The sequence below is a fragment of the Anabrus simplex genome, chromosome X (genome assembly GCF_040414725.1).
Source record: "Anabrus simplex isolate iqAnaSimp1 chromosome X, ASM4041472v1, whole genome shotgun sequence".
Classification (NCBI taxonomy): Eukaryota; Metazoa; Arthropoda; class Insecta; order Orthoptera; family Tettigoniidae; genus Anabrus; species Anabrus simplex.
Window position 1 is genome coordinate 130,860,762 of NC_090279.1, and position 25,353 is coordinate 130,886,114.

Below are 25,353 nucleotides of genomic sequence, written 5' to 3' on the forward strand. Positions count from 1 at the left end.
ATTATAAGCCGTGGTTTAGCTTCTTACCTTGTTGCAAACTTACTAAAGGACAACACTCATTCTGCTCCAACTACATACCATTCATACAAGAACTGAGATGATATGCCATCTGGAGAAACACAATTTATGAAGCAACTTGTGCAAAATTCAAAAGCCAATATTTACTGGTAGGTTGAATGGCATCCTTGATCAATGTTGTGTGAAGAACACTTAAGGAGATCCCGAACATCTTCCTTCCGACGAAAGGCACAGGATAATTTACAACAACAAGATGAATGGGTTTATTTTATACAGCCCAATGAATATATTAAGATGGTTATGTGTAAACACATCTACATTTCCACCATTCACGAACAGGTATAATATGGCGTGGCTCGAACAGTGGCAAAACAAGGCTGCCAACTTAGGAATCTTTACAAGACCATTTGGCTGGATGGGTTAGGTCCGGCTGGTGAGAAAATCTTAGGGATGACTGCTCACCAAGGCGGCTTGGGGACGGGGGTGGGGGGTGGGGGGTGGGGGCATACCACAAGTTTAAAGCCGCGAAGCTGCCCTCAGGATTCTAGTACCTTACGTTACATCACCACTGGTATGGCTAGTGAAAAGACCACTGGTCTGGATAGTGACAAGACCACTGGTCTTCCTAGTGACAAGACCACTGGTCTGAATAGTGACAAGACCAGGGGTATGCCTAGTGACGAAACCACTAGTCTGGCTAATGACAAGACCACTGGTCTGGATGGGTAGGGTCCGGGCACTCACCAAACCCTTGGGATGGAGTCCTCCATAATTTCTCAAAATTGTCACCTGTACATTTCAACACATGTGCCAACAAGCCTGCTATGTCCTTCTACATTTGTTGTTGTTTTTGTTTGAGTCATCAGTCCATAGACTGGTTTGATGCCATCCTATTCTGTACCAACCTTTTAACTGTACATAACTGCTTCACCCTACTTCTGCTCTAATCTGCCTTTTATATTCACACCTTGGCCTACTGGCTACACATGCTGAACAAGTGCTGGGTGTATAACATTTTATCTCTCCCTCTCATCAAATTTAGCCAAATCGATCTCCCCTCACCAATTCGATTTAGGGTGATGATGTTAGTCTCTTACGTATCTTATTGCTTTTGGTGAAGGGAGTGATAACCTTGAGAGCTACAGATTTATGTCGGTTTCAAACAACAGGTACACGATTTTTCATTTCATAATTCTTACCATGCTCCACAGAGATACATAGCTCGGAAATTTTGGTTAAGAACCCAGTGACTGTATCAACCTTTAAAGCCCATCCCGCTGACCTAGAAAGTGTGCATCGTCGAATTCCCTTCAAAAGTGAAGGAAAAAGCTACACTGCGAATCAAGATTGAGGCGGTCTATTAGTCTACATTACATTTGGAGTAACAAATTGTGAAGCAAGTTCTCAACGAGTTATCAAAAAGGAATCATTCAGAAAAATGCATTTCTCTTTGTGGAATGACGAAGCTGAAATCCTTTCTTAATCTGTCAAAGCCCAATGTCACCTACAGGTGAGACCTAATATTAATCAAATTTCCTGTTTGAACTTCTCTGCCTTTTGGAAGTACTCAAAGAAAGGTCTTCGAATTTGAAATGGAACATTTTAAATTCGCAACCTGCACTGGTCAGCCAGCTCACGCTCAAGTACAAGAGGTAACAGACTGGATTGAAGAGGAGAAGCAACTGCAACTGCGCGTTATTATGGCATGGAAAGCGTGTGATAAAATGTAATTATATTTTGCAGTTTATGCTTGTATATTGCTTAAAGGGTCAGAAATGAAAGTGATACATTCTTAAGCATAATATTATAATTTAAACATGTGTTTTTGACATGAAAGGCATGATGTTACCTATATGTGTCATTGGTCACATAAAGTAGGCACTTTTGTCCAGTTTCAGTTGTGAATAATATCTGATATTCACTTCATGTTTTCTCTCCCTTTTCAGTCTGACATTGGATGAGGTACTAGAAATGTTGGATGATCTATAGATCTATAGATGATATTACTATGTTTCTACAAAATGACAGGTATATTACAGATGAGAGAAGTGGCGGTGAGGCAATTAATTCTGTCGATCTCAATCCCCTTCCCGGTAGAATGTTCAGATTGACAGTGGAAATAAATATATCAGCAGATGATGGTACGCCGGTACCTTCTAATGAAATGAAGCAGGCGCCTGGTTTTTCTGGGGCAAATAAACGAGCACCTTCTAAGGAAAAATACAACAAGTTGTGGGCAGCTACGGAGGAGAATTTTATTTTCCGATTGGGTGAGGGACGGGCATGAGGAACCTTCAGAATATGACGGACCGCGACTGTCTCCAGTTCAGTGTTTTGAGTTACAGTTCATTGCAGAAGAAGAATCTCATTGTGAAAATGTCAAAAATATACGTTGTGCACAGGAACCATATGTTAGACATAAATTCAGATGGCATAAGGTTTTATATCACTGTACTATTTTTGACTGGCAAAACGCATCTGGAAAACATACGAACTTAGCAAGGTACAAAGATACTTCAAATTTCTTAATCAAAACTTAGGGCAGCAATTTGAGGGAATCGGTTCAAGTGATCTTGCAGTGGATGAAGCTGTGGTTTCCTATTACAGCCGTCACAGCACCAAGCAAGGGGACACCTCTAAGGTTCGGACTTAAACTGTGATCAATTCCTACGCGATTTGCTTACCTCGTAGCCTTTGACCCTTACCAAGGATCTAAACCGGCCCAGCAGCCGCGACAGTCCAATATGAGTTAGGAGCAGCAGCTGTCTTCGCAATTGAAAGTAGGCTACCAGCAGGCTGCAAACTGTAACTATACTGACCAATGTAATCTACAGGTGGCATCCCTGTATTTCTTTTTTTTTTGTGGAACACTTTTCCTCTAGATTTTTAGTTTTGCTTTGTTTTTAGTAATGTAGCTAACATAATCTAAAATGAAATACATAGATCAATTTCGTACATTGTGTGGGCATTGGCAGTTTAAACTGGTGTGTGTGTGTGGTAACCATCGCAGACATGCTTAGCAGATGAAGATAAAGAAATCTCGGCCGTAATCAACCCTTTTGGACTATTTCAATTCAACTACATGCCGTATGGTCTTAAAAGAAATCACATTTATTGTAATGTTTTGAGAGGATTGAGAACGAATATGGTTGGGATGATGTAACAATAAGGGAGAGTTTTGGTTTAAAATATTACTTTAACAATTCAGAATATTTTTTTCTGGAATCCTTCTTTGAGACTATAAAATATATTTATTTTGCATAACACGATTGCGATGCAGAGTGCCAAAGCAGTTACCATACCCAATGCACTACAACATTCTGAATCAGCTGTTTCAGAAATAAGAGAATAATGAAAGGTATCGGATAGATGATGATGAATGTTCTACTCCAGCAACAAAAATCTCTAAACACAGTTCTGGTTTAAATCTTTGTAGATGCCCACGTAGTGTGGGATATAGGGATCAACCAAGTGATAGACCGATTGCCACAGTCTTATACATTAAGTAGTTTCGAAAATTTGTTCCCAAAAGTTTGCTACGTTCGGAGAAATTTTCCCAACGAATTTAGTCAATACTTTTTCATTAAGTTTCATTTCATTTATCTACCAAGATAAATTGAGAAATGAACTTTCAGTGATTTATGGCAATTATAATTTAAGGATATTTCCTTCTGCCTGTGATTCGTTCACAATCTTCATGAAGCATTCCTCCGAAGAATCGTTCTCTGAGGAACACAAAACTCTACAAATTGCACTAACTACGCCAGTTTCAGCAGCGAAATCAGAGCGAAGTTTCAAAGCAGACTGAATTCACTCACTGTTTGTTCAATTCATTAGGAGAACACCGGTAAAATGCCCAACTTCAACAGCAGAGTCATTGAAATTTAAGCCAGTGCTCAACCACTGTATAAGTAATGTGCCATTTGGTGAGTTCACTTCCATTTCTTCATTATTAACTATTTAGTGTATATTTTTAGGCCGATATATTTCGCTATACGTACTCTCCTTTGGAGTTTTTGTGGTACGGTATAGATACCCGTGCTTCAGAAATACCTGCCGCAATCCCATTTCCATGGCCGAAAACTCTATATCGGGCCCCACTGGCGGAACTGATCCCGAGCCGCTACTGTATGCATTCAGGTCTTATAATATTGTAATTGGTCTTGGTTCACGCTCGGGGACTGGGTGTTTGTGTTTGTCGCAGAATTTTCCTCTTCATATTTACGCAACACTACCAACACGCAATAGGGATTACCGGTACATTCTATCACGTAGGCTTGGCCTCGGGAAGAGCATCAGATCGCAAACAAGAGTCAAATCCACATGTACGACACATCTCGCACCCACTGGTGTGGTAGAACATAACAGATCCATGCCATGGTTACTGTACCAGAGGTATGCCCGACTCGTGCATTTAAAACTAGTGACTTGTAGAAGTCCATGAAGATCATGAAATCTGAAACCCATTTTGGAAATAGTGTGAACGTTTCTCGACATATGTCACTACTATCGACTTATGTTGTGCCCTGTGGGGTGAAGATGAACTATTCAAATTCAGGATAATTTTTGTGCGTTAAGGTTTCCTAAACTGGAATATTTAGTGTTTGGTTTAGATGTTCAAAGGTTATCAACACTGCTATCTCTTCCCACACGCTTAAAGGGTTGGCCGCTGAAAAATGTTGTATGTTTATTTATCGACCAATCAAAAATTTTCTGATATTTATTAAATTAACCAATACGAATTCGGGGTTTGTCAGGGCCTTGGTCCATAATTTTCTGGATTTTCCTCTCCGCTATAAAAGCCGAGGGCTGATGAGCCATGATGTCCTTTGTGACCGCTCCAGTCTAGAGCGTGTACGTCCATCTTCTGGAGGTCCACAAGCTCGAGATAATGGCAGTTTCGTCTTAACTATGTGATATTTTTGAGAGCTAGCTTGAGAGGAAAGTTTCAAACCGTTAGCAATGTAACTTTTATTTTGTCAAACGTATATTTCAAACTTCAAATGTAAAATTCAAACAAGTCAAAAGAACTTAACCATAATCAGGGAATAGAGAGTGAGTAACTCTCATGTATTCCCTCTCAAGTTGACATTGAGGTGACCATGATTTTGTAACCGTTAAAATCCACCTAGCATTTCTGTAATTAAATATTTTCTCCATATAGTCACTTCTCTAACGTCGGGCCAAAAGCCCAAATAGAGTCTTACGAATTTCATGTAAGTATCAAGTAGTGAATGTGTTCGCCTCCTTACCATTTTGATTTTCGGCCAGTAACTTTACCTTTTGCTTTTATTAAAAGCCAGGTAGAATGGGCACTTGTTACCCCTGTTACAGTTAACATCATTCACTTCATTTTCAGGCAATTAGACTGTTGAGCAGTTAGGGCAGTGAGTACTGTTTCATTTTGTTAAATGTAGGTTGTGCCAGGATAGGCCAGGAACTTGTAAATTTCGAGAATAGTCTACAAAAAAGTGAATTTGTAGAACAAACAGCTCTTCCCCTGATGTAGAAACTAGTAGATCCGTCTCCTTGACAATTGATTGAAAGGATCAGTAGCGCTGATTTAAAAATTGTAATTAGGGAGCCGAGACTCTTTATATTCCGAATCGCGAGTCAAGTGATTAAATTAACAATGCACTCCACAATGTAAGGTCTTTCACACGGAAACATTACATTATTGTTCTCAAAGCAGGGTCACATTATAAGAGAAAGTCGCAAATGTTTCTAAAATAATTTTTTAAAACTTAAATTTGAAGTAAAATTTTAAACTGGAATAGACCAAGTCTGTTACTATACACATAATACCGATCTTGGGCTCTTCTGAGATTTTATTACTCATTTTATAATTATTCAAGTTGGTCCACTTACTTAGACTACTTTTGCAACTGGATTACGTATACATAGAATAACTATTTTGAACTGTTTTTAAATTTCATTAATCATTTTATAAATATTCACATTAGTTACTGTTTTAATGTGCATTTAACGGAAAATTGATTGCTTTTAGGACCATTGTAAGCGCGTAATGATGAAGGAAACGCTGTATATTACCGGTACTATATACTGGTACTACAATACTGTGCATCATATATTTATCATACTGAACTTTGTACATTTGCTCATTAAATACTTCTTGATCCTCATATTTTATCTATATTAGAACGTCGAACAATTTAGTCCGTGAATTAGACTTAGCTATGAAACGTGGTTCATGTTCCACCTCGCCATCGCGAAGCACTGTTTCTCTTAGATTCCGAGACGGAGGTGCGCCGTGTGTCGCTGTGCCGTATGAAACATTCAGCAGTGACATGTCTATTATTAAAACAGTATTTAAGCCACACGAGGCGGAATAATTCAGGCTTATTGCATTCTACGTTGTACAGATATATTCACAATATAAATCTAGCAATGATTCATCTTCTAGTTCTTCTTCTACAATATCCTTATCATATGTCGGCTGTCATCGGGGCGATCTGACCCTTGTCCTCAGCAAGTTGGGGTACCGAGTCCATACCATTCTCGTACAGTCCGTAGCCAAGATTTTCTCCTTCTTCTCCTACACCTCTTTCCTTAAAGTATATCTTTGAGATAAACTGAAGGAGGTCATTTATTTATTTGTGTCAGTCGCATAATACAGTAAAATTACAAGAGAGATAATACATATTACAGTGGTGCTGCATAGTGCCAGATATGAGCACTAGTATCAGGTGGATGTTATTCTTTACGTTGTCGCAATTCGCACTCTCTTTGAAGGTTTCCACGTCGTCCAGGGCTCTCCGTAGTTACGGAGCAACTTCTACTCAAGTTTCGCAAGTTTCAGGCGAGCTGGGTGAGCAGCCCTGCCTGATCATGTCAAAGCATCGTGAGAGAGGAGTTTTGCCTCGGAGTTGGCGCAGTGATACCTGCAAAGTGTGGTCACAGGTACATAGGTGTATCACTGTGTTCCAGTAGCTCTCCCATCTACTTGACCTGCAAGTTTCAAGATGCTTCTTCATTCCTCACGTGAAAAGGATGGATCTGGGTTTTTGATGGATTTGGTTTTAACTTATAATTCTCTAAACGTATAAACCACTGCACTACCTCAAAATTTCGAATGATATTGTACGTGAACTCCAGCTCGGAGTACTGTAGCCCCACATCTCAAAGGATGGTGTTCAGGCCTCAAAAACATTAAGTAAGGCAGGAGATACACAACACCGAAGTAAACATGGACGGAGAAAATGAAGTCCCTGTTACAGAGGATTTAAATAATTCTCTTGAAGGCAGTCTTTGGGACCCAGTTTCAACAGGACTGCTCAAGCTGTGATCAAGTACGCAGGTGAGAGACCTAAAGTACTGGACTTGCTTTAGGGATGTGCCAGCTACTGTGTGGAGATGAGAAGAATGCACGAATGAGGAATGTGGTCTGCAAGCACGAACTTCCTGTTCTTCCTAGACAGATCGGCTCTTATCTGCTCTTATCTGCTACACGAAAACATTGACTCACACTTTGCAGTTTGCTGGATTACAACTAACAAGAGCGAAGAGCTACTAGTAGAAGATAATGTAAAGTCGCCTGGGTAGTAGCGGAGTTACTATGGTAACCATTGCGTCACGGGCTCTTCTGGTGAAAACCCCTTCGCCCCGTACCTCACCGGGCATGTGCATTCTTCTGATCTCCCAACAATACTCTCAACTTTATAGGTTGAATGACATGTTTTCTTACGATCATTAAGTTAGTATTTTTCGTGTTTAAACGCACAACTCTGTTTGATCACACAGTTCGCTAATATCTGTGGACCTTCAGCACTTATTGCAAACCGAAGGGTATCATCCGCATATGGCAGATTATTTTTCACGATTCCTTTAACAATACTGATATCAGAAAAGCACCCTTTCATAGAAGTTATTGAAGAGGAGTGGAGTTATAACAGAGCCTTGCCTCATCCCTTGCTTTATTTCAATAGCACAGGCGTTGGTGTTATCAACCTTAAGAGATGCGAACTGATGTTAATACAGGTTGGCAACGGTTCGTATATCTTTTCCATCCAGACCAATATCATATAGTATAGTCAATTTACCATGTAACCGAAGAAGTCTCTGGACAACTGGGAATAAAGCAACACCAAGATGAATTAGTCTCTTCTGCAAGGAAACTTCCTGTCTTTCATGAACATATATACCTTGATCACGACCAAGGGTTTCTAGTGTAATGTGGAATCCGAACCAGAGGATGTCTTCATTTTACGAGGCACGTCCAGAAAGTAAGTTCCGTTTCAATTTATCTCCGCTGCTGCGCTGCGATCGCAGGTCCGCACATGCACGGTAGACGCTCTGTATCAAGGAGAAGAAGCGTGTGCCATTTTGAGATCGCTGTCAGCCACGTACGCTTTGTTGTGCTAGTTTACAATGTCGGTGTTGATTGAAAATCCCGCCGCTTGTGAAATCAGGTCTGTGATTCGTTTTCTGAATGCTAGGAAAGTGAAACCAATTGAAATTTATCGGCAAATTTGCGACGTTTACGGACAAAATGCGATGAGTTATTCAATGGTGAGAAGGTGGGTCCGACAGTTCAATGAAGGACGTAGTGACGTGCACGATGAAGAACGAAGTGGGCGTCCATCTTTGGTTACAGAAGAACTGCTTCACAAGATCCGGGAAAACCGCAGGTTTACAATTAGTGCTGAAAGAAAATGTTTCCAACTGGTTGAAGACACCGGCGCCAAACTTCTATGAAGAAGGTATACAAAAACGTGTGCCCCGCTATGACAAATGCCTGCAAAATTTCGGCAGTTACGGGGAAAAGTAGTTTAAGAGTTGTAGAATTTTGTGCAATTCATATTTTTTCTGTATCTGTACACAATTTAGTTTTATTACCAAACGGAACTTACTTTCTGGACGTACTTCGTATAACTCCCGAATTCCGTGGCCAGAACTCCAACCGCAGCCAGCTCAGTGACAATGATAATAGGTTATCAAGCCCCCTGATCTTTATCGTCAAATTAAGTCAGCAATACCCTTATGATAGGAACATCGGTCCTGGTTGAAATGGGCCTCTACTTTGTGTCAAAATTGTATGTCTTCATTTAAGGCACCATTTCGATGGATTCCGTTCCCCGACCACGCCTGGCTGAGGGTCGGTTGCTAAAACTGAACGCGACATTGTGTTCGAAGGGTGGGAGCGTCGCGGTTCGTGCGGCCACGGCCGCCGCCGCGTCTCCTGAAAAGAGCTTCACCCCGGTGGAGCTGGACCGGTCGACACCACCACTGAGAGTGTGTGAGACGGGAGGGTTGGTCCGCGCAGCGTCTTTGTGTCTGCTGGCGCCGGTTCGCCGCCCTTGCCCCGCGACCAAGCTCGAAAGTGTGTGTTGTGTGTGCAGCGACCGAACATTTTGTGCGACACGCACAAGCCAAACACGACCTCAGAGCAGGTGAGACTACCCGCTGAATTTAAGCATATTATTAAGCGGAGGAAAAGAAACTAACAAGGATTCCCTTAGTAGCGGCGAGCGAACAGGGAAGAGCCCAGCACCGAATCTCGCAGGTTCACCCTGCCGGGAAATGTGATGTTTGGGAGGGTCCACTTAACAGGGAACCTGCGGCGAGTTCAAGTCCTTCTTGAATGGGGCCACGCTCCGCAGAGGGTTCCAGGCCCGTAGAGACCGCTGCGGCTTCCGGGAGGATATCTCCTTAGAGTGGGGTTGCTTGAGAATGTAGCCGTAAGTGGGTGGTAAACTCCATCTAAGGCTAAATAAGACCACGAGACCGATAGCGAACAAGTACCGCGAGGGAAAGTTGAAAAGAACTTTGAAGACAGAGTTCAAGAGTACGTGAAACCGTTCGGGGGTAAACGTGAGAAGCCCGAAAATACCTCAACCGGGGAGATTCAAGCCTTATCCGCGCCTCTTCCCCTGCTTTGGCCAGATGGGTCTGTCCCCCTGCACGGAGCAATCCGGCGTCAGGGTGGTAACGGGTTTCTACTCGGCCGGGTAGTGGTGGGGAGGTCGGTGGGCCGCACTTCTCCCCTCGTTGGACGTCGCGACCCGTTGGGTGTCGGTCTAAGGCCTGGGTGTGTAGCCTGTTCGTCCGCGTCGCAAGGCGTGTTCGTCGGACAGACCCCCAGTGTTCCGGCCGACGGCTCGACGGTGTGTGTGTGCGCGCGCGGAGTTGATTCGCCGCCCTTCGGGGCAGGCGTCCGGCCCCTAAGAAGCGAGGGCGCGTGGCATGGACGACGGACTTCCGGCCCGGCTCCGGCCCCGCTCAGCTGTTGGTTTGGGGATGCCTCGGACAAAAGAATCTTTTAGACTCGCGTCAGCGGCGCAAAAGCTTCGGGTAATTTCACGACCCGTCTTGAAACACGGACCAAGGAGTCTAACATGTGCGCGAGTCATTGGGTTGACACTAAACCTAAAGACGCAATGAAAGTGAAGGTCCCGCCTCGTGCGGACCGAGGGAAGTATGGACCGCGCTGCTGTGCGGCTCCGCATTCCCGGGGCGTCTCGTTCTCATTGCGAGTTGAGGCGCATCCAGAGCGTACACGTTGGGACCCGAAAGATGGTGAACTATGCCTGGCCAGGACACTAGCAAGGGAGATGTGGAGCTACAGGCAAGAAACCAAGGGAATGTAGAGTTTTGTGTCAATATGTTGGAAGGAAGATATTTTAAGATGTCCTTGGTGATGCGGGCAGTCACTTCACCACTGCCTGCTCCTTAGGCTCCAGAGCTTCCTGATCTCTTTGAGACTCTCGGTTCAGCTTTTCACGGCCGGTGTCCTGGCTGTATGCCGTGGTCGAATATCGTTAGTAGTTGCCTATGGCCCACCGGAAACTGAGCGGGGCATTCCCAGGAATCCGGTCCGTATGAAGGTCGGTAGAGTACTGAAGGTGTGGCATCCAGTAAATGGAAGAGCAATCCGAAGCGGCAAGAAATTTACCTGAAAGGAAACATAAAACACTTTGTTGGTGTAGTTCTGAAGATGTAGCAAAATGAAACTGCCGTGAAAGTGGGAATATGGTAACGCTTGTGTCCGTCGAGTGGAATGACGTGTTCCTACAAGCTGTGGCTCAGCTTACCTCGCCTTTCCGTTATGTATAACAGAGGGAGGACTGTTTACTACTCGGCCATCTATACATACTTCAATCTGCACTCAACATACAACAGTCACACCCAGAAATCTCCTGAGCTGTATAGTGATTACCTTCCTCATGACGGAACTGCAACGTGAGTAACAATTAGCCAAGTATACTCCATATCTTCGTGATGTGATGATGATTATTATTTAAAGAGGCCTAGCATCTAGCTCCTTGGCCCCTAATGATACGAAATGTAAAAACAATTTAAATGTCCAAATATTCAACCTCTGACCGGAATTCATATCTTGATTGTGAATAATGAACGGACTAATACGAAACCAAGATAATCAGCGGATCCAACTCGAATATTAAACATTAAGAAGAATTCCAATAATCAATCCTACGAATACAAATAAAAACACGACGATGAACAATTATTATGAACTTAAAACAATCAGCGGATCCGCTCCGAAATGGCGCACCTATCCAGAAGCTAACTTATAACAATGGTATATACTGACTTAGGAGCTGCTTCCAAAGCACATCCTTGAATCGATTATGCTTTGTGTCTAAAGAGGTCGAAAATCTAGGTGAATGGCCCCTCATAAAGGTACCTATCGCTAGTAAAGAAGAACCACGGTGTAATGGATTTAAAATTAATCTTCGCGATGATACGATGCATATTGATTATGTGTCCATTTTCTTGTCTGGCCCACCGTGTATTCAAACTTCAGGATTCCATGGACTTTCTCTAATTGGTGATGGTGTGCTATCTAGCGGTCGACTTGGAATTTAAGCAGCGAGGTAGCTAAGTTGTGCTGCTATCTGGGCGCTAGAAGTGAAGCTTTCTCAGTCGTAGTCAGTCGACAATGCAGATAGCAGTTGTTCTGATTTTTGCTTCTTAACCTGAAGACGCTGGAACCTATTCTCTGCTGATTTTGCCTTAAGAAGAGTAGAAAATCATGATGCAAGAAGAGGAGAGGGTTGAGAAATTAGACCCTGGATGATGGATTGTCCATCTAGGCGATAGGCCTGAACATTTGGTTATCCTTTTAGAATATTTAATATATCTTGTTTCCTTCGACCTCGTAAGTAAGTTGCATCCATCTTCTGTACTGAACTAAGCTACCAAGGAATGGATTAGTTAATAGTGTTAATACGCGGAGATATTTAACCTCAAAATTGAAATTCTGCATGTGGTTTTAAAAGAAATTGACTTCCTAAAACAGGTCCTCATAATAATCTTGTAATATGGTAATATTTTCGGGCTTCAAGTTGTAATGGTCATTATGGCATTTGTTTATCTTCTTTACTTTAGTTAATTAAGGTTTTGTGCACAAAACAAGTTATGTTTATTATTATAATATTTTCAATCAAATGTCGGGCTACTAATAGAGAAACATTGTGCCTTTAATGTAGGGCTTCTAATGACTTCCTCGGTACTTCAAGTGCTTGTTTTGATTTCGGTGCTCGTCATCTGTTACACTCTGTGTAACAGAATGAAAACATACCGTGGCCATGCTGTGTTGAATTTGACATTTGAGTATCGAATTATTGTTGGTAACTTGATTTTCAGCTGATTTTTGGTGTGGATCTTCGTGCATATGGAAGGTTTTTCTGATGAGTTTGATTAACTCATTTGGTTTAAGCTACCGTACCTTGGAGAATATTAGGGTTATTTATCCTATTTATGGATTTATGTCCATGTTTCGGATGATTTCATGGTGTTAACTGAAGTTATGCTTTTTGGTGGATTTAATTTAATTTTAATGCAGCCCTGGAGTAACCGAGAAATTCATTAAGGAAATTTCAGCTTTCATTCAGTAATAGTTGTCTTAAGATTTTAATCTTCTATTGATCTACGTTTGCTTATTGTTCAAAAAGATTTTCTGCCTCCTGGCAATTTGAGTTAGTGTTAAAATAATTTATTTTCAATTGATATCCTTGATTAATTATTCTGAAAGGTGTTCACGTTCATTGTGCAGTGGTAATTGATTTAAAAAAAAATAGTTTTGAGGTCGAAGATTCTTAAATTATTTACCTAATTAAATTTTGTTTGATCAATTTAATTTGAGTTATTATTTCAGCCAATTAGTTAATTAAGCTTATTTTAGTTGATTCGCTAGGCCTCTTGTGTCCAGAGCTTCCTCAATCAGCGACGGCCTTCTGTTGGGATAATTCGTAAGTCGTCCTTTTGCTTATTTTATCCCTGGTCGTGCTAACACTCTTGACATTTACCTTATGTTGTGAGAACGGTATTTCTAGAAAATAACGTAAACATTCGGTGTTCCACACAAAAGGGCGCAACCCATAGGCAACTCAAACCCATAGTGTTCCCCACATAGTGGGTAATATTCACAGGGCCCGTTCTACCCCGCGGTATTCCTTGACATATTGAATAGTAATCACAGTGACCCGTACTATACCGTGGTGTTACCCACATGGTTGGTACTAATCACCGGGACCCGTATTATTCCGCGGTGTTCCTCACACTGTGGTACTAATGAGAGGTAAAACCCACACACGTGGTGTTCCTCACATAATGGGCATTAATGAGAAGTAAAACCCAGACCCGTAGTGTTCCTCGGAGGCAAACCCAAAATGTACCTCACACAGTTGTACAAATCTCAGGGAACAGTACTATCCGTCGTGTTGTTCACATAGTTGTACGAATGACAGGTAAACCCCAGACCCGTGGTGTTCCCCGGAACGCAAACCCATTGTGATCATCACATTGTGGTACTAATCACAGGACCCCGTACAATGACGTGGTGTTCCTCATATAGTGGGTACTAATGACAGGTGACCCCCAGACCCATGGTGTTCCTGGGAACGCGAACCCACGGTGATCGTCACATAGTTGTACAAATCTCAGGGACTCGTACTATCGCGTAGTGTTCGTCACATAGTGGGTACTAATGCCAGGTAAATCCCAGACCCGTGATTCTCCATGGTGTTCCTCACATTGTGGTACTAATGACAGGTGAACACGAGACCCTTGGTTTTCCTAGGAACGCAAACCCATGGTATTCATCACATAGTTGTACAAATCTCAGTGACACGAACTATACAGGGGTGTTCCTCACAAAGTGGGTACTAATCACAGGGACCCGTTCTATCCCATGGTTTTCCTCGGAATGAAAACCCATGGTGTTCCTCACATAGTTGTACAAATCTCAGTGACACGAACTATACAGGGGTGTTCCTCACAAAGTGGGTACTAATCACAGGTAAATCCTAGACCAGTGGTGTTACATGCAACGCGGACCCATGATGTTCCTCACAAAACGTAACTAATCACAGGGACCCGTACTATCCCGTCGTGCTCCTCGAACGAAGCACATGGTGTCCCTCACATAGTGGGTACTAATTTCAGGTAAATCCTAGACCAGTGGTGTGATATGCAACGCGGGCCCATGGTGTTCCTCATATTGTGGTACTAATGACAGGTAAACGGCAGACCTGTGGTTTTCCTCAAAACGCAAACCCCTGGATTTCCTCACATAGTGGTACTAATCATATGGACCCGTATTATTCGGTGGTGTTCCTCACATAGTGGGTACTAATTTCACGTGAATCCTAGACCAGTGGTGTTCCATGCAACGCGGACCCATGATGTTCATCACATAGCGTAACTAATCACAGGAACCCGTACTATACCGTGGTGCTCCTCGGAACGAAGCACATGGTCTTCCTCACATATTTGTTCAAATCTCAGGGACCCGTACTATCCCGTGGTGTTCCTCTCATAGTGGTACTAATCACAGGGACCCGTACTATCCCGTGGTGTTCCTCTCATAGTGGTACTAATCACAGGGACCCGTACTATACCCTGGTGTTCCTCATATAGCGGTACTAATAATAGGGAGCCGTATTATACCGTGGTGCTCCTCACACATTTGTACTATTCACAGGGATCCGTAGTATCCCGTAATGTTCATCACAGAGTGCGAACTAATTACGGGGACCCGTACCATCCCATGGTATTCCTCACATTGTGTTACCTATCACGGGGACCCGTACTATCCCATGGTGTTCATCACATATTGGTACTAATCACAGGGACCTGTACTATCCCGTGGTGTTCCTCATATAGTGCGTACTAATGACAAGTAAAACACAGACCAGTGGTGATCCTGAGAACGCGAGCCCATGGTGTTCGTCACATAGTTGTACAAGTGTCAGGGACCCGTACTATACCGTGGTGTTCCTCACAGAGTGGGAACTAATCACAGGGACCCGTCCTATCCCATGGTGTTCGTCATATAGTTGTACAAATCTCTGGGACTCGTACTATCCGGTGGAGTTCCTCGGAACGCACACCCATGTCTCCACAACCAGATGCTGAAACACCCGAGCGACGTTAGCTTCTTTTATCTCCCTGGGGTCCTCTAACCGAATCTAGGCAAAGGGTTAGCCTCCGTCATAGTGATGGGTACTGTAAATACACAGTGATCCTCTAACAGACCCATGGTATTCCTCAGTTTGTGGTACTAATCACAAGGATAGTGGAACTAAGCACAAGTAATTTGGTTCAAAATTCAGCATCCCTTGGTCTCGTCTTCCACGCACAGAGATCTGTGTGTTTGGTCCGCGAGAGCTATATTCTTTCGCTCACGTCGACTGGAAAGCCAGGTAAGAACCCCCTACACGCCACCTGGGACGCAGCACGTGGGAGTAACACCTCTCCCCATGCTACGGCAGCGTAGTAGGTTCGTGGATAATCTGCTGTTACTTGATGTCGTGTGTCCCCACTCCCTTACCGCTCTTACAACTGCCAATGGCTGCCATACAGAAAAGCCACATAAGATGACTAGACTCTAATTCTTCTGACCGTAACATTTTGAAGTCTGTTGGTGAGGTTTACCATTTTCCACGAGCTGGTGGGCAATCTGTTTAGCTGTAACATTCGCATGACCCTCTGTAACTGGTTGGTTACAACTCAGACGTTTAAGAAACCTCCAGCCTTTCTGGCTATCCTTGATTAGATCAGTGTCCCCATCGCTCCTGTTATTAGATATCGCTTTTAAGAAATCTTCCCCAGCTTGGACGGTATCGGATCTCAAATGATCGTTGTCAAAGAGATCACGATAGTTTCTCAATATTTCAATAGTTTTTGTATATAGTGTTCACCGTCAGCGAATTGAGATACGAGAAAAATTTCACGATATTTACATAATCATCACATTAAGGAAAATGCTCCATATTCAGAATGTTCTCGTGCAGTGAAATAATACATTTCCCGCAATCAGCCTTCTTAAAATGACATCATCTTCGAAAAGGCACTCAGATTCTAACGATTTAAAGGTAAGATGTATTGAACTTAGACGAGGCCACAGAACTAGTTGCAAACATAATTTTGTGGTGGCATTTTGTAAATTAACAGAGTGTCGCAGACTGAACGATGAAAGGCATAAAAGTCTGCAATGAAGATGTATGTATGAAAAGGAACTGTCTGCGGTCTGATTGCAGCATATATCTGGCATATAACAGGACGATGAGGGATTGTTTGCCCCTCTGATTTCGCTGAAAACCGAGATATGTGTTTGCTTACGCAGATACTGTAATTTAATATCTGGATAATATCCATCCTCCATCTCGCACTGTTGAATGATACTGGAAGTTTGTTATCATGCTGTAGAAATAGATTGCACGAATCTGTCCATTCTACGCCAGCTTCTCCTCTTTCTTCGGTACCTGGGTAGCCCCATGTTGTATTATGACTCTTGATGTCACCAACCAAAAAATTCACATGTTGATGCTGGAAGGCTCCACAAATCTAAATACAGTAACTGGTGGCTTATTGATTGAGCTCTACTGTGAGAGTCTCAATGTCATCACGGGAGATGATCTGGATGTTGTATAGCACTGAGGGTGTTCAAACACTAAACACATGACCTTGAATTTTGGACGGCGAAGATTCTAGTCTCGGCGACTTTCCTGAATGCATATTATTAGTGTGTCCAGTAAATTGCAAGGCTATATATTTTGTGTTGTCTTTCAGATTCTTAAAATTAAGTGAATAATAGAAATAAAATAATCAAAGTGCAAAATATTATTATGAAAACTTGAGTAACATAAACCAGTATACCTGTACATACAGAGGACGAAGTTGAGCAGAAAATGGGAGCTGATAAGAGTTAAATATAGTCTGTGTATTCCAGTAAATTCTACAGTCTGACTCGTTGGCTGAATGGTCAGCGTACTGGCCTTCGGTTCAGAGGGCCCCGGGTTCGATTCCCGGCCGGGTCGGGGATTTTAACCTTCATTAGTTAATTCCAATGACCCGGGGGCTGTGTCTGTGCTGTCCCCAATATCCCTGCATCTCACACACCACACATAACACAATAACACGCAGTTCCCTACACGTGGCAGATACCGCCCACCCTCATCGGAGGGTCTGCCTTACAAGGGATGCACTCGGCTAGAAATAGCCACACGAAATTATTTTTATAGTAACTTCTACAACGCAGCATGGTGTATTTTGCTATGTGTAGGTCTGATTTGACCTTGTAATATTTTAGTGGATGTTTATCACAGTTTCAGCTATTAATTTTTGTGCTGAAAAGACACAAGTAGAAATTTACGATGCTTGCGTATGGCAGAAGTGTCACTGTGTTATAACCGACATTTATCCATATTTTTTTAAGGATGGGACGTTAGATTGAGTGCATTTCTCATAAAATTTGTTCAGACGTAATGAGGAACATGTTTGCAGTATAGCAGTGAAATTTAGAGGAATTTTAAGTGTGTTAATTTGTGAGATTGTATGTCCACAGACGTAGGATCAGTTGAGTATGCAAATTGGAAAGTTCTGGTCAACTTCTAATTTGCACATGTCAGTAATTCCAATATTTACTTATTTATTTATTTATTTGGCGTGTGGCTACATCACTAAAACAAATAATATTTACAAATATTATCTCATACTAATAACAATAATTGATTTCATAACGCTAATAAGTTGAAGACAGGGGAGAGTTCGATTTTAATGTATCTCAGCATAACTAAGATATTTAGCATCTGAGGTTGCCTCAAGACACTTTCCGTGAAGCTAGTTAATCATAAACTTCATATCAAATGTTCGGCCTTCACAAAAGGTCTCATTATTTTATCCAACAATAGGCAGGAACGAATTCAGTCCCTGGAAAACTTTGTGCAATTGCATCTAAAACGAATCTAAAACTCTTATAAGAAAACCCAGTACATGGGAGGATCTACTCGATAATTACACAAACAAAATCTGGTAACTCATTTTCGCAAAATTACTCAGGTAAATAATTTCAAATACTTGGGGAAATCATCCAACAATCTGCATTAAATCATGAGGAAAACAGAGAGAGATTTCTATATTACAAGTAGGCCATAGAACCACATGGAAAAGTACGACAAAATATCAGTATCAAGCAACGCTATATTAAAGCATTATAACACCGTAATTAAGCCTCAAACATTACACACGTCAGAAACCTTGATCAGTCGAGAAAGATCATTATCTAAAATGATCGAAAAACAAGATAGGGAAGTCCTCAGGGAAACCATGGCCCAGTATGCATAGGAGTGTGGATGAATAGGAGGTCTCCGGAATTATATCAACATATTGAGGAAATATCAGATACAATCTTTGGAAAATGTGATTGAAGTTTGATTGCCATATTCAAAGAATAGACGATGAAAGACTCACTAAAAAATTTAATAATGCCTCCTCGCTTAAAGTCAGAATAACTGGATAATCGAAATTGAAAAGGACCTTCAAGAAATCAACATACCAGATGAAATTATATGGGACACGGCTAGCTTTAGAACGTTGGTGAACAAACATCATTTTGCTGACAACACAAGATGAGTACACAGTTACACAGAAGGAAGAACAGATGATAAAGAACAAAGAGGGAAGAAACTCTGGCAAGAGAAGAAAGCACAACCATCTGCAAAATAAGTACAATCGCGCTCCTTAGTGGGGCAAAACATTTTGAAAGAATAATAATAATAAGTAATGGAATGAGTAATAGTTACCATCCATGTGGTATGCTTTTTTGTGAAGTGTCAGTCTGCGATACATTTGTCACGAGGTGATAGCTCGGGGTTCGGTGTATTGAGGTTTGGGGTCTATGTTGAAGTCAGTGTCATATGCGTCTGGACTATTGTATTTCCAAGTGAAGTGAGAAACTTCGTAACTGTCCATAACTGTCGGTGGTAGATAAGTTCTATTTGTCCATGTAGTTATGAAACCATGCGACTCAGTTTGTGAGACATGCTCCTAGTAGATTCTCCAGAGGTAATGGTGTAGATAATGCCGAGGTTTCTTTGTAAAAATGCTCGACGGAAAAAATCAGGACAGAGTGTTTTGAAATATGGTAAGGTCCGTGGTTTGAACACGGAGCAGGTTCGTACATTCAGAGGGATTCTTTGTTCATCCAATTACTCCATTAGTACCAGTGAAATGCATATCAAATTCTACAGATCCCATTAGACTTGAAATAATTCGTGATGGCAATAATGTTGACCGATATATTGTGATAATACAAGGATTTGGACGAAGATTTGTGCTGTAGTAAAAGGTCATCCGTGGCGAGATCGGTTTGCTCACTTGTGTAAGCCAGTGGAGAGCGGCAGGTATAAACCTGCTTGACGAGATAACAGGTGTTCACATTTATATGCGGCGGAACCTCTTAGGAAATAGAGGCCCGTGTTACAACATTATTGATGTTACAATAAATGGGGAGTAATTTGAATTTCAATTCTACTGCATGGGGAAATGACAGAGTGGATTCTCAGTAACATTCCCGAACACTTGACTATGTATTCTAGTTTCGATGTTTCCATAACACAGTCATAGTTCGTATTGCCACTGAGCGTTTAAATAATTACTTTGGTGTCAGAAGGTTGTCCTTAGATATTAAGATTTCCATTTCTTGATATATTCATAGTGCAGCTAGGTGTTAAGGACTGCCGATGGCGTGTCCTTCAGTGGAAAGCAGGATGGTGGTTGAAGTGCATGGAAGGGATTCTTGGGATTGCTCGCCCATGCTAGGATCGTGAAATTACGTAGCTAGCCAACTGCTCCTAGATGACAGGTTTGTTTGACACAATGAGTCAGTACCACTTAGTATTCCATAGGGTGTAGTAGCACCCTGCCATTAGTCCATGGGATACCCATGATTTTTGCCATGTTGTTTATAAAGGAGTTGTAATATTTTGTGTGTTTATATTTTAGCAGGACTATAAGTGGATGCAGTTGAACTCCGTGACCTAAAATATGTAAGGGTTATACATGAGTCGAGTTTATTTTGGGGTTTGGCTGACGGTTATAACTAAATGTTAACAGAATTTCTTTTCACAGGTTTTCATGAATTTATTCCAATCGCTGACTTCAACCTGATATTTCGGTTCATGAAACATCATTCAGTCAATACAAATAACGCTATTTTATGTTGTATAATATTACGCTATTATTCACTGGCACTTGAAGTCCACTTGTTTTGGAGGGTCACTGTGGTCATCACGCACATTCAATTAACTTCAACGATAGGTCACTTTGGTCACTTTCGACGTTTCTCAGATTCCATTGAGGGTCCAGGTATCTCGTCCTATGCTGATGGACTGTCAGTGGATGGCCTAAATTAAGAAGGTATCGAAAACACTTCCTCATATTTAGACGATCGAGAAATCGGATGCATAACGCACAGTTGTTTATGGAGCTGAGCAGATTGAATCTCATGTTGTTTTCTAGTTAACCATAAACTAGTTTTCTGTGAATAGCCCTTCAGACTTTTTTGTGGTGGATATTAATTTCAACTCGAAATCGTCCAGCCGCAGCGTTATATTAATATCACTGACCGCAGAACACTGTTTATGGCCATATTTGTTAACAAACCCGCCATCATTCTTCATTGTATTTTATTGAATAAAATAGTTAGATTATGTAGGCTTTTAATTTATGTAGGCCTTCCTTGATACCCCAATAGTCATGTCTGGAAGTGACGAAGAGCCATTAACACCCCCTGAGATACAAGAGTTAACAATTCATGCTGAAGACCTGGAACAGGCAAACACCAGTTTGACATGACGAAAAGGGTTCATTACTCACTATGTCTCTTCAACACTTGCAACGTTGAGATATAAGAGATATTTAGTAACTTCCTTGTGGCCCCGTTAGAGAAAAGAGAGAGGCCAATTAACTGCCCCCAGGTAAACTAAAATGGACAAAAGTATACTGCAGCTGTCAACATACGAGTCCCTACTTAAAGACGCCCCTCGAGAATTACGTGACATTCATGAATAGCTATGGGCACTGAAGTAGAACTTTCAATTTGCATTCAGAACCGGCTAACAGAAACAATATTATCGTACAAGTGCCGAGGGAGCATGTACAGTTTTGAGCTACTGGTCTACTCATAATTAGAAGAAAACACGACATGTAGGAAACGGGAGCACAGATATGCTCAGGTTTCAGCAACAATTTCTTAAATTGCGTCGTATTATGACTTGATTCGGCACTTGCTAATTCCCTTGAATTGTTTATCCATAAGTCTGAATACTTCTTTCATGCGCTTCTAGTCTTTTACCAGTTTTCTTTGTCATAGGATCCTTCCGTGTTCATCGGAATTAATTCCAGGACGGCTCCCAAACGATTGTTGATAAGCACACTTCTACTTTGGTCCGAAAAATAAAAAGGGTCGTCCATGGTTGAGAACAAGCGGTTGTATATATCTGTGGTTGATGAGGAGATAATTCATGAAATGACCTTTGCTCTTTTCGTACACGGACCTAGCATTATGTTACCTGAAGATTTTCTCTCAGAGAAAATGGTACAAAAGGATGGACCGCTCCCCAATGTATTTTATGAGGTCGCAGGAAAGGTGCTGTTCTAGCTGAAGAGCTTACTACTTCTCTGCTGTGTGCGATCGCATGCGCCTTGCTACATCTCCGGAATTGGAGGTCTTGTGGAACTCCGGAAACTTGTGTAGTAGTTAGTGGGACGTTAAGCAAAATAACATTGTTATTAAATCACGTGCGGCTTAATCACGACGTGACGTGACACTCGTGCGCCGTATCGCCCGTGTGAACCGACAGCGTGGTGCTGCGTGCGAACGATTTGCCAAGAAACACGGTGGAGTGCGGCATCTCACCAGTGTGGTTTACATGTGCGTGGTTAACTTAAATGATTCTCTTAACATTTTATCACAAAACAGAGCACTCGTGTGTGTTCTGATCTGAAATGTTAAAGGGACCTTCTTGGCTGTATATTTGTCACAGACATAACACCAGTATAGCTTCTGGGCTGTGTGAGTCCGCATGTGAACTGGTAGGTCGGTTTTCTGGATGAGGGATTTGCAACAGATATTGCGGCCGTGCGCCTTACACCCGTGTGAGTCCGCATACGACGTGCTAGGTGGGATCTCCTGCTGAATACCCTGATTCAAACATTGCATGAGATTGGCTTCTTGCCTGTGCCAGTCAGCATATGAACTACTAGGCTGACTTTGATGCTGAAGAATATGCCACAGATATTGCAGCAATATGGCTTCTCGCCTAAGTGTGTCCGCATGTAATCTCCTAACTTGCGTTTCTGGATGAATGATTTGCCGAACACATTGCAGCAGTGTAGTATATCGCCTGTGAGGGTACGCATGTGACCTGCATAGATGGACTTCTGGCAGAAGAAATTCCCACAGACGTTGCAGGAGTATGGCCTCTCAACTGTGTGTGTCCGTCTGTGACTTGCTTGGACGGATTTACTGCTGAATTACTTGCCACAGACATTGCAGCATTATTGCTTCTCATCTATGTGTGTCCGCACGTGAATAGCATGGACGGATTTACTGCCGAATAACTTGCCACAGACATGGCAAGAGTTAGGCTTTCGTCCGTGTGAGAACGCATGTGAATAGCATGGTTGTATTCCCTGCTAAAGGATTCGCCACAGAAAGTCTCGTCTGTATGGGTCCACATATGATGAGATAGAGTGTCTTTCCGGCTGAATGATTTGCCACAGACTTTGCAACAGGATGACTTCCTTTCTGAGTGTGTCCACATATGAACAGTGAGTGTGCTGTTCAGGATGATTAATTTGCCACAAACATTGCAGCTGTTTGGCTTCACGCCTGTATTGTTCCGCATATGATCGGTCAGACTGCCCTTCTTTAAGTTTGATTTGCCACAGATATTGCAGCTCTAAGGCTTTTCGCTTGTATGGGTACGCATATGATCGGTCAGACTGCCTTTCTTCATGAATGATTTGCCACAGACATTGCAACTTTATGACTTAACACCTCCATGGGTCCGCATATGATCGGTAAGTTTGCTTCTCATTATGAATGATTTGGCACAGACATTGCAGCTGTATGACTTCTCGCCTGTATGGGTCCACATATGACCGATTAGAATGCTTTTCTACAGACATTGCAGCTGTATAGCTTCTCGCCTGTATGGGTCCACATATGATCAGATAGAGTGTCTTTCCGGCTGAATGATTTGCCACAGACTTTGCATCAGGATGACTTCCTTTCTGAGTGTGTCCACATATGAACAGTGAGTGTGCTGTTCAGGATGAATGATTTGCCACAAACATTGCAGCTGTTTGGCTTCACGCCTGTATTGTTCCGCATATGATCGGTCAGACTGCCCTTCTTTAAGTATGATTTGCCACAGATATTACAGCTCTAAGGCTTTTCGATTGTATGGGTACGCATATGATCGGTCAGACTGCCTTTCTTCATGAATGATTTGCCAGACATTGCAACTGTATGACTTAACACCTCCATGGGTCCGCATATGATCGGTTAGTTTGCTTCTCATTATGAATGATTTGGCACAGACATTGCACCTGTATGGCTTCACGCCTGTATGAGTCCGCATATGATCGGTTAGTTTGCCTCTGTTTATGAATGATTTGCCACAGACATTGCAGCTGTAAGGCTCTCGCCTGTATGAGTCCGCATATGATCGGTTAGTTTGCCTCTCTGTACGAATGATTTGCCGCAGACACGGCAGCTGTATGGCTTTACAACTGTATGGGTCCACATATGTTCGGTGAGACTGGCTTTCTTCCCGAATGATTTGCCACAGACATTGCACCTGTATGGCTTCTCGCCTGTATGAGTCCGCATATGACCGGTTAGATTGCCTTTCAGAATGAACGATTTGCCACAGACGCCGCAACTATATGGCCTCTCACCTGTATGGGTACGCACATGTTCGTTTAGATTGCCTTTCTGTATGAATGATTTGCTACAGACATGGCAGCTGTATGGCTTCTCGCCTATATGGGTCCGCATATGTTTGGTTAGATTGCCTTTCTGTATGAATGATTTGCCACAGACGCCGCAACTGTATGGCTTCTCACCTGTATGAGTCCGCATATGTTTGGTTAGACTGCCTTTCTGTATGAATGATTTGCCACAGACGCCGCAACTGTATAGCCTCTCCCCTGTATGGATTAATATATGTTCGGTCAAACCGCCTTTCTTCCCGAATAATTTGCCACAGACATTACAACTGTAAGGCTTCTCGCCTGTATGGGTCCGCATATGATCGGTTAGTTTGCCTCTGTTTATGAATGATTTGCCACAGACATTACAACTGTATGGCTTCTCGCCTGTATGGGTCCGCATATGTTTGGTTAGATTGCCTATCTGTATGAATGATTTGTTACAGATATTGCAGCGGTATAGCTTCTCGCCTGTGTGAGACCGCATAACGTCCGGCCTTTTCCTGAAATTTTTATGAGATACTGAGCATTCGTTTATAATCGCACCTGTATGCAATCGCGTGTCCTCTGTTAGCATCTTTCTCTTTGTAAAGCATTTATCAGATAATACACACACTTGGAGCGGGTGGATCCTGAGGTGTTCCGACAGGCTGCTTCGGCTACATAACACCTTTCCGCAGTAATCGCACTTGAAGGGTCGATCTTCCTTGTGTCTCTTCAGATGTCGCAAGAGGTCCAACTTCCCAGCCAGGATGTCACTGCACACACTACACCTAAAACTAGCTGATCCGCCTTCCGGAGGTTGATGATCTCTATAGCTCACCTCGGGTCTCGATCTACAGTGACAAATTAAAACCATGTGACCAATAGTTCAACAGCCAACTCCACTACAACTCTCACACAGGGGATTTGCTACTGGACATTCCAATCACTGATATCCAGTGCAGAGAGCTCGTTACTGATAAACATTACATTCCTGAGAGTAACCATTATCTGAGCTTAAAATTCAAACCTCTCACTTGTAACGAGAATGTGTTGCGTCTTTTCTTAATCACAATATCACGCGCAAGA

At 42.4% G+C, this 25,353-nt stretch overlaps 1 protein-coding gene across 1 annotated transcript; it reads right to left on the bottom strand.

Moving 5' to 3' along the window:
* Positions 1 to 570: 570 nt before the first annotated feature.
* LOC137503351 (zinc finger protein 418-like) lies at positions 571 to 24,649 on the bottom strand (the record flags this gene model as incomplete). Its single annotated transcript, XM_068230908.1, has 2 exons — positions 571 to 807; positions 24,080 to 24,649. Coding segments are annotated over 2 exons (807 nt in total), but the record flags the coding sequence as incomplete, so codon positions are not given.
* Positions 24,650 to 25,353: the final 704 nt, after the last annotated feature.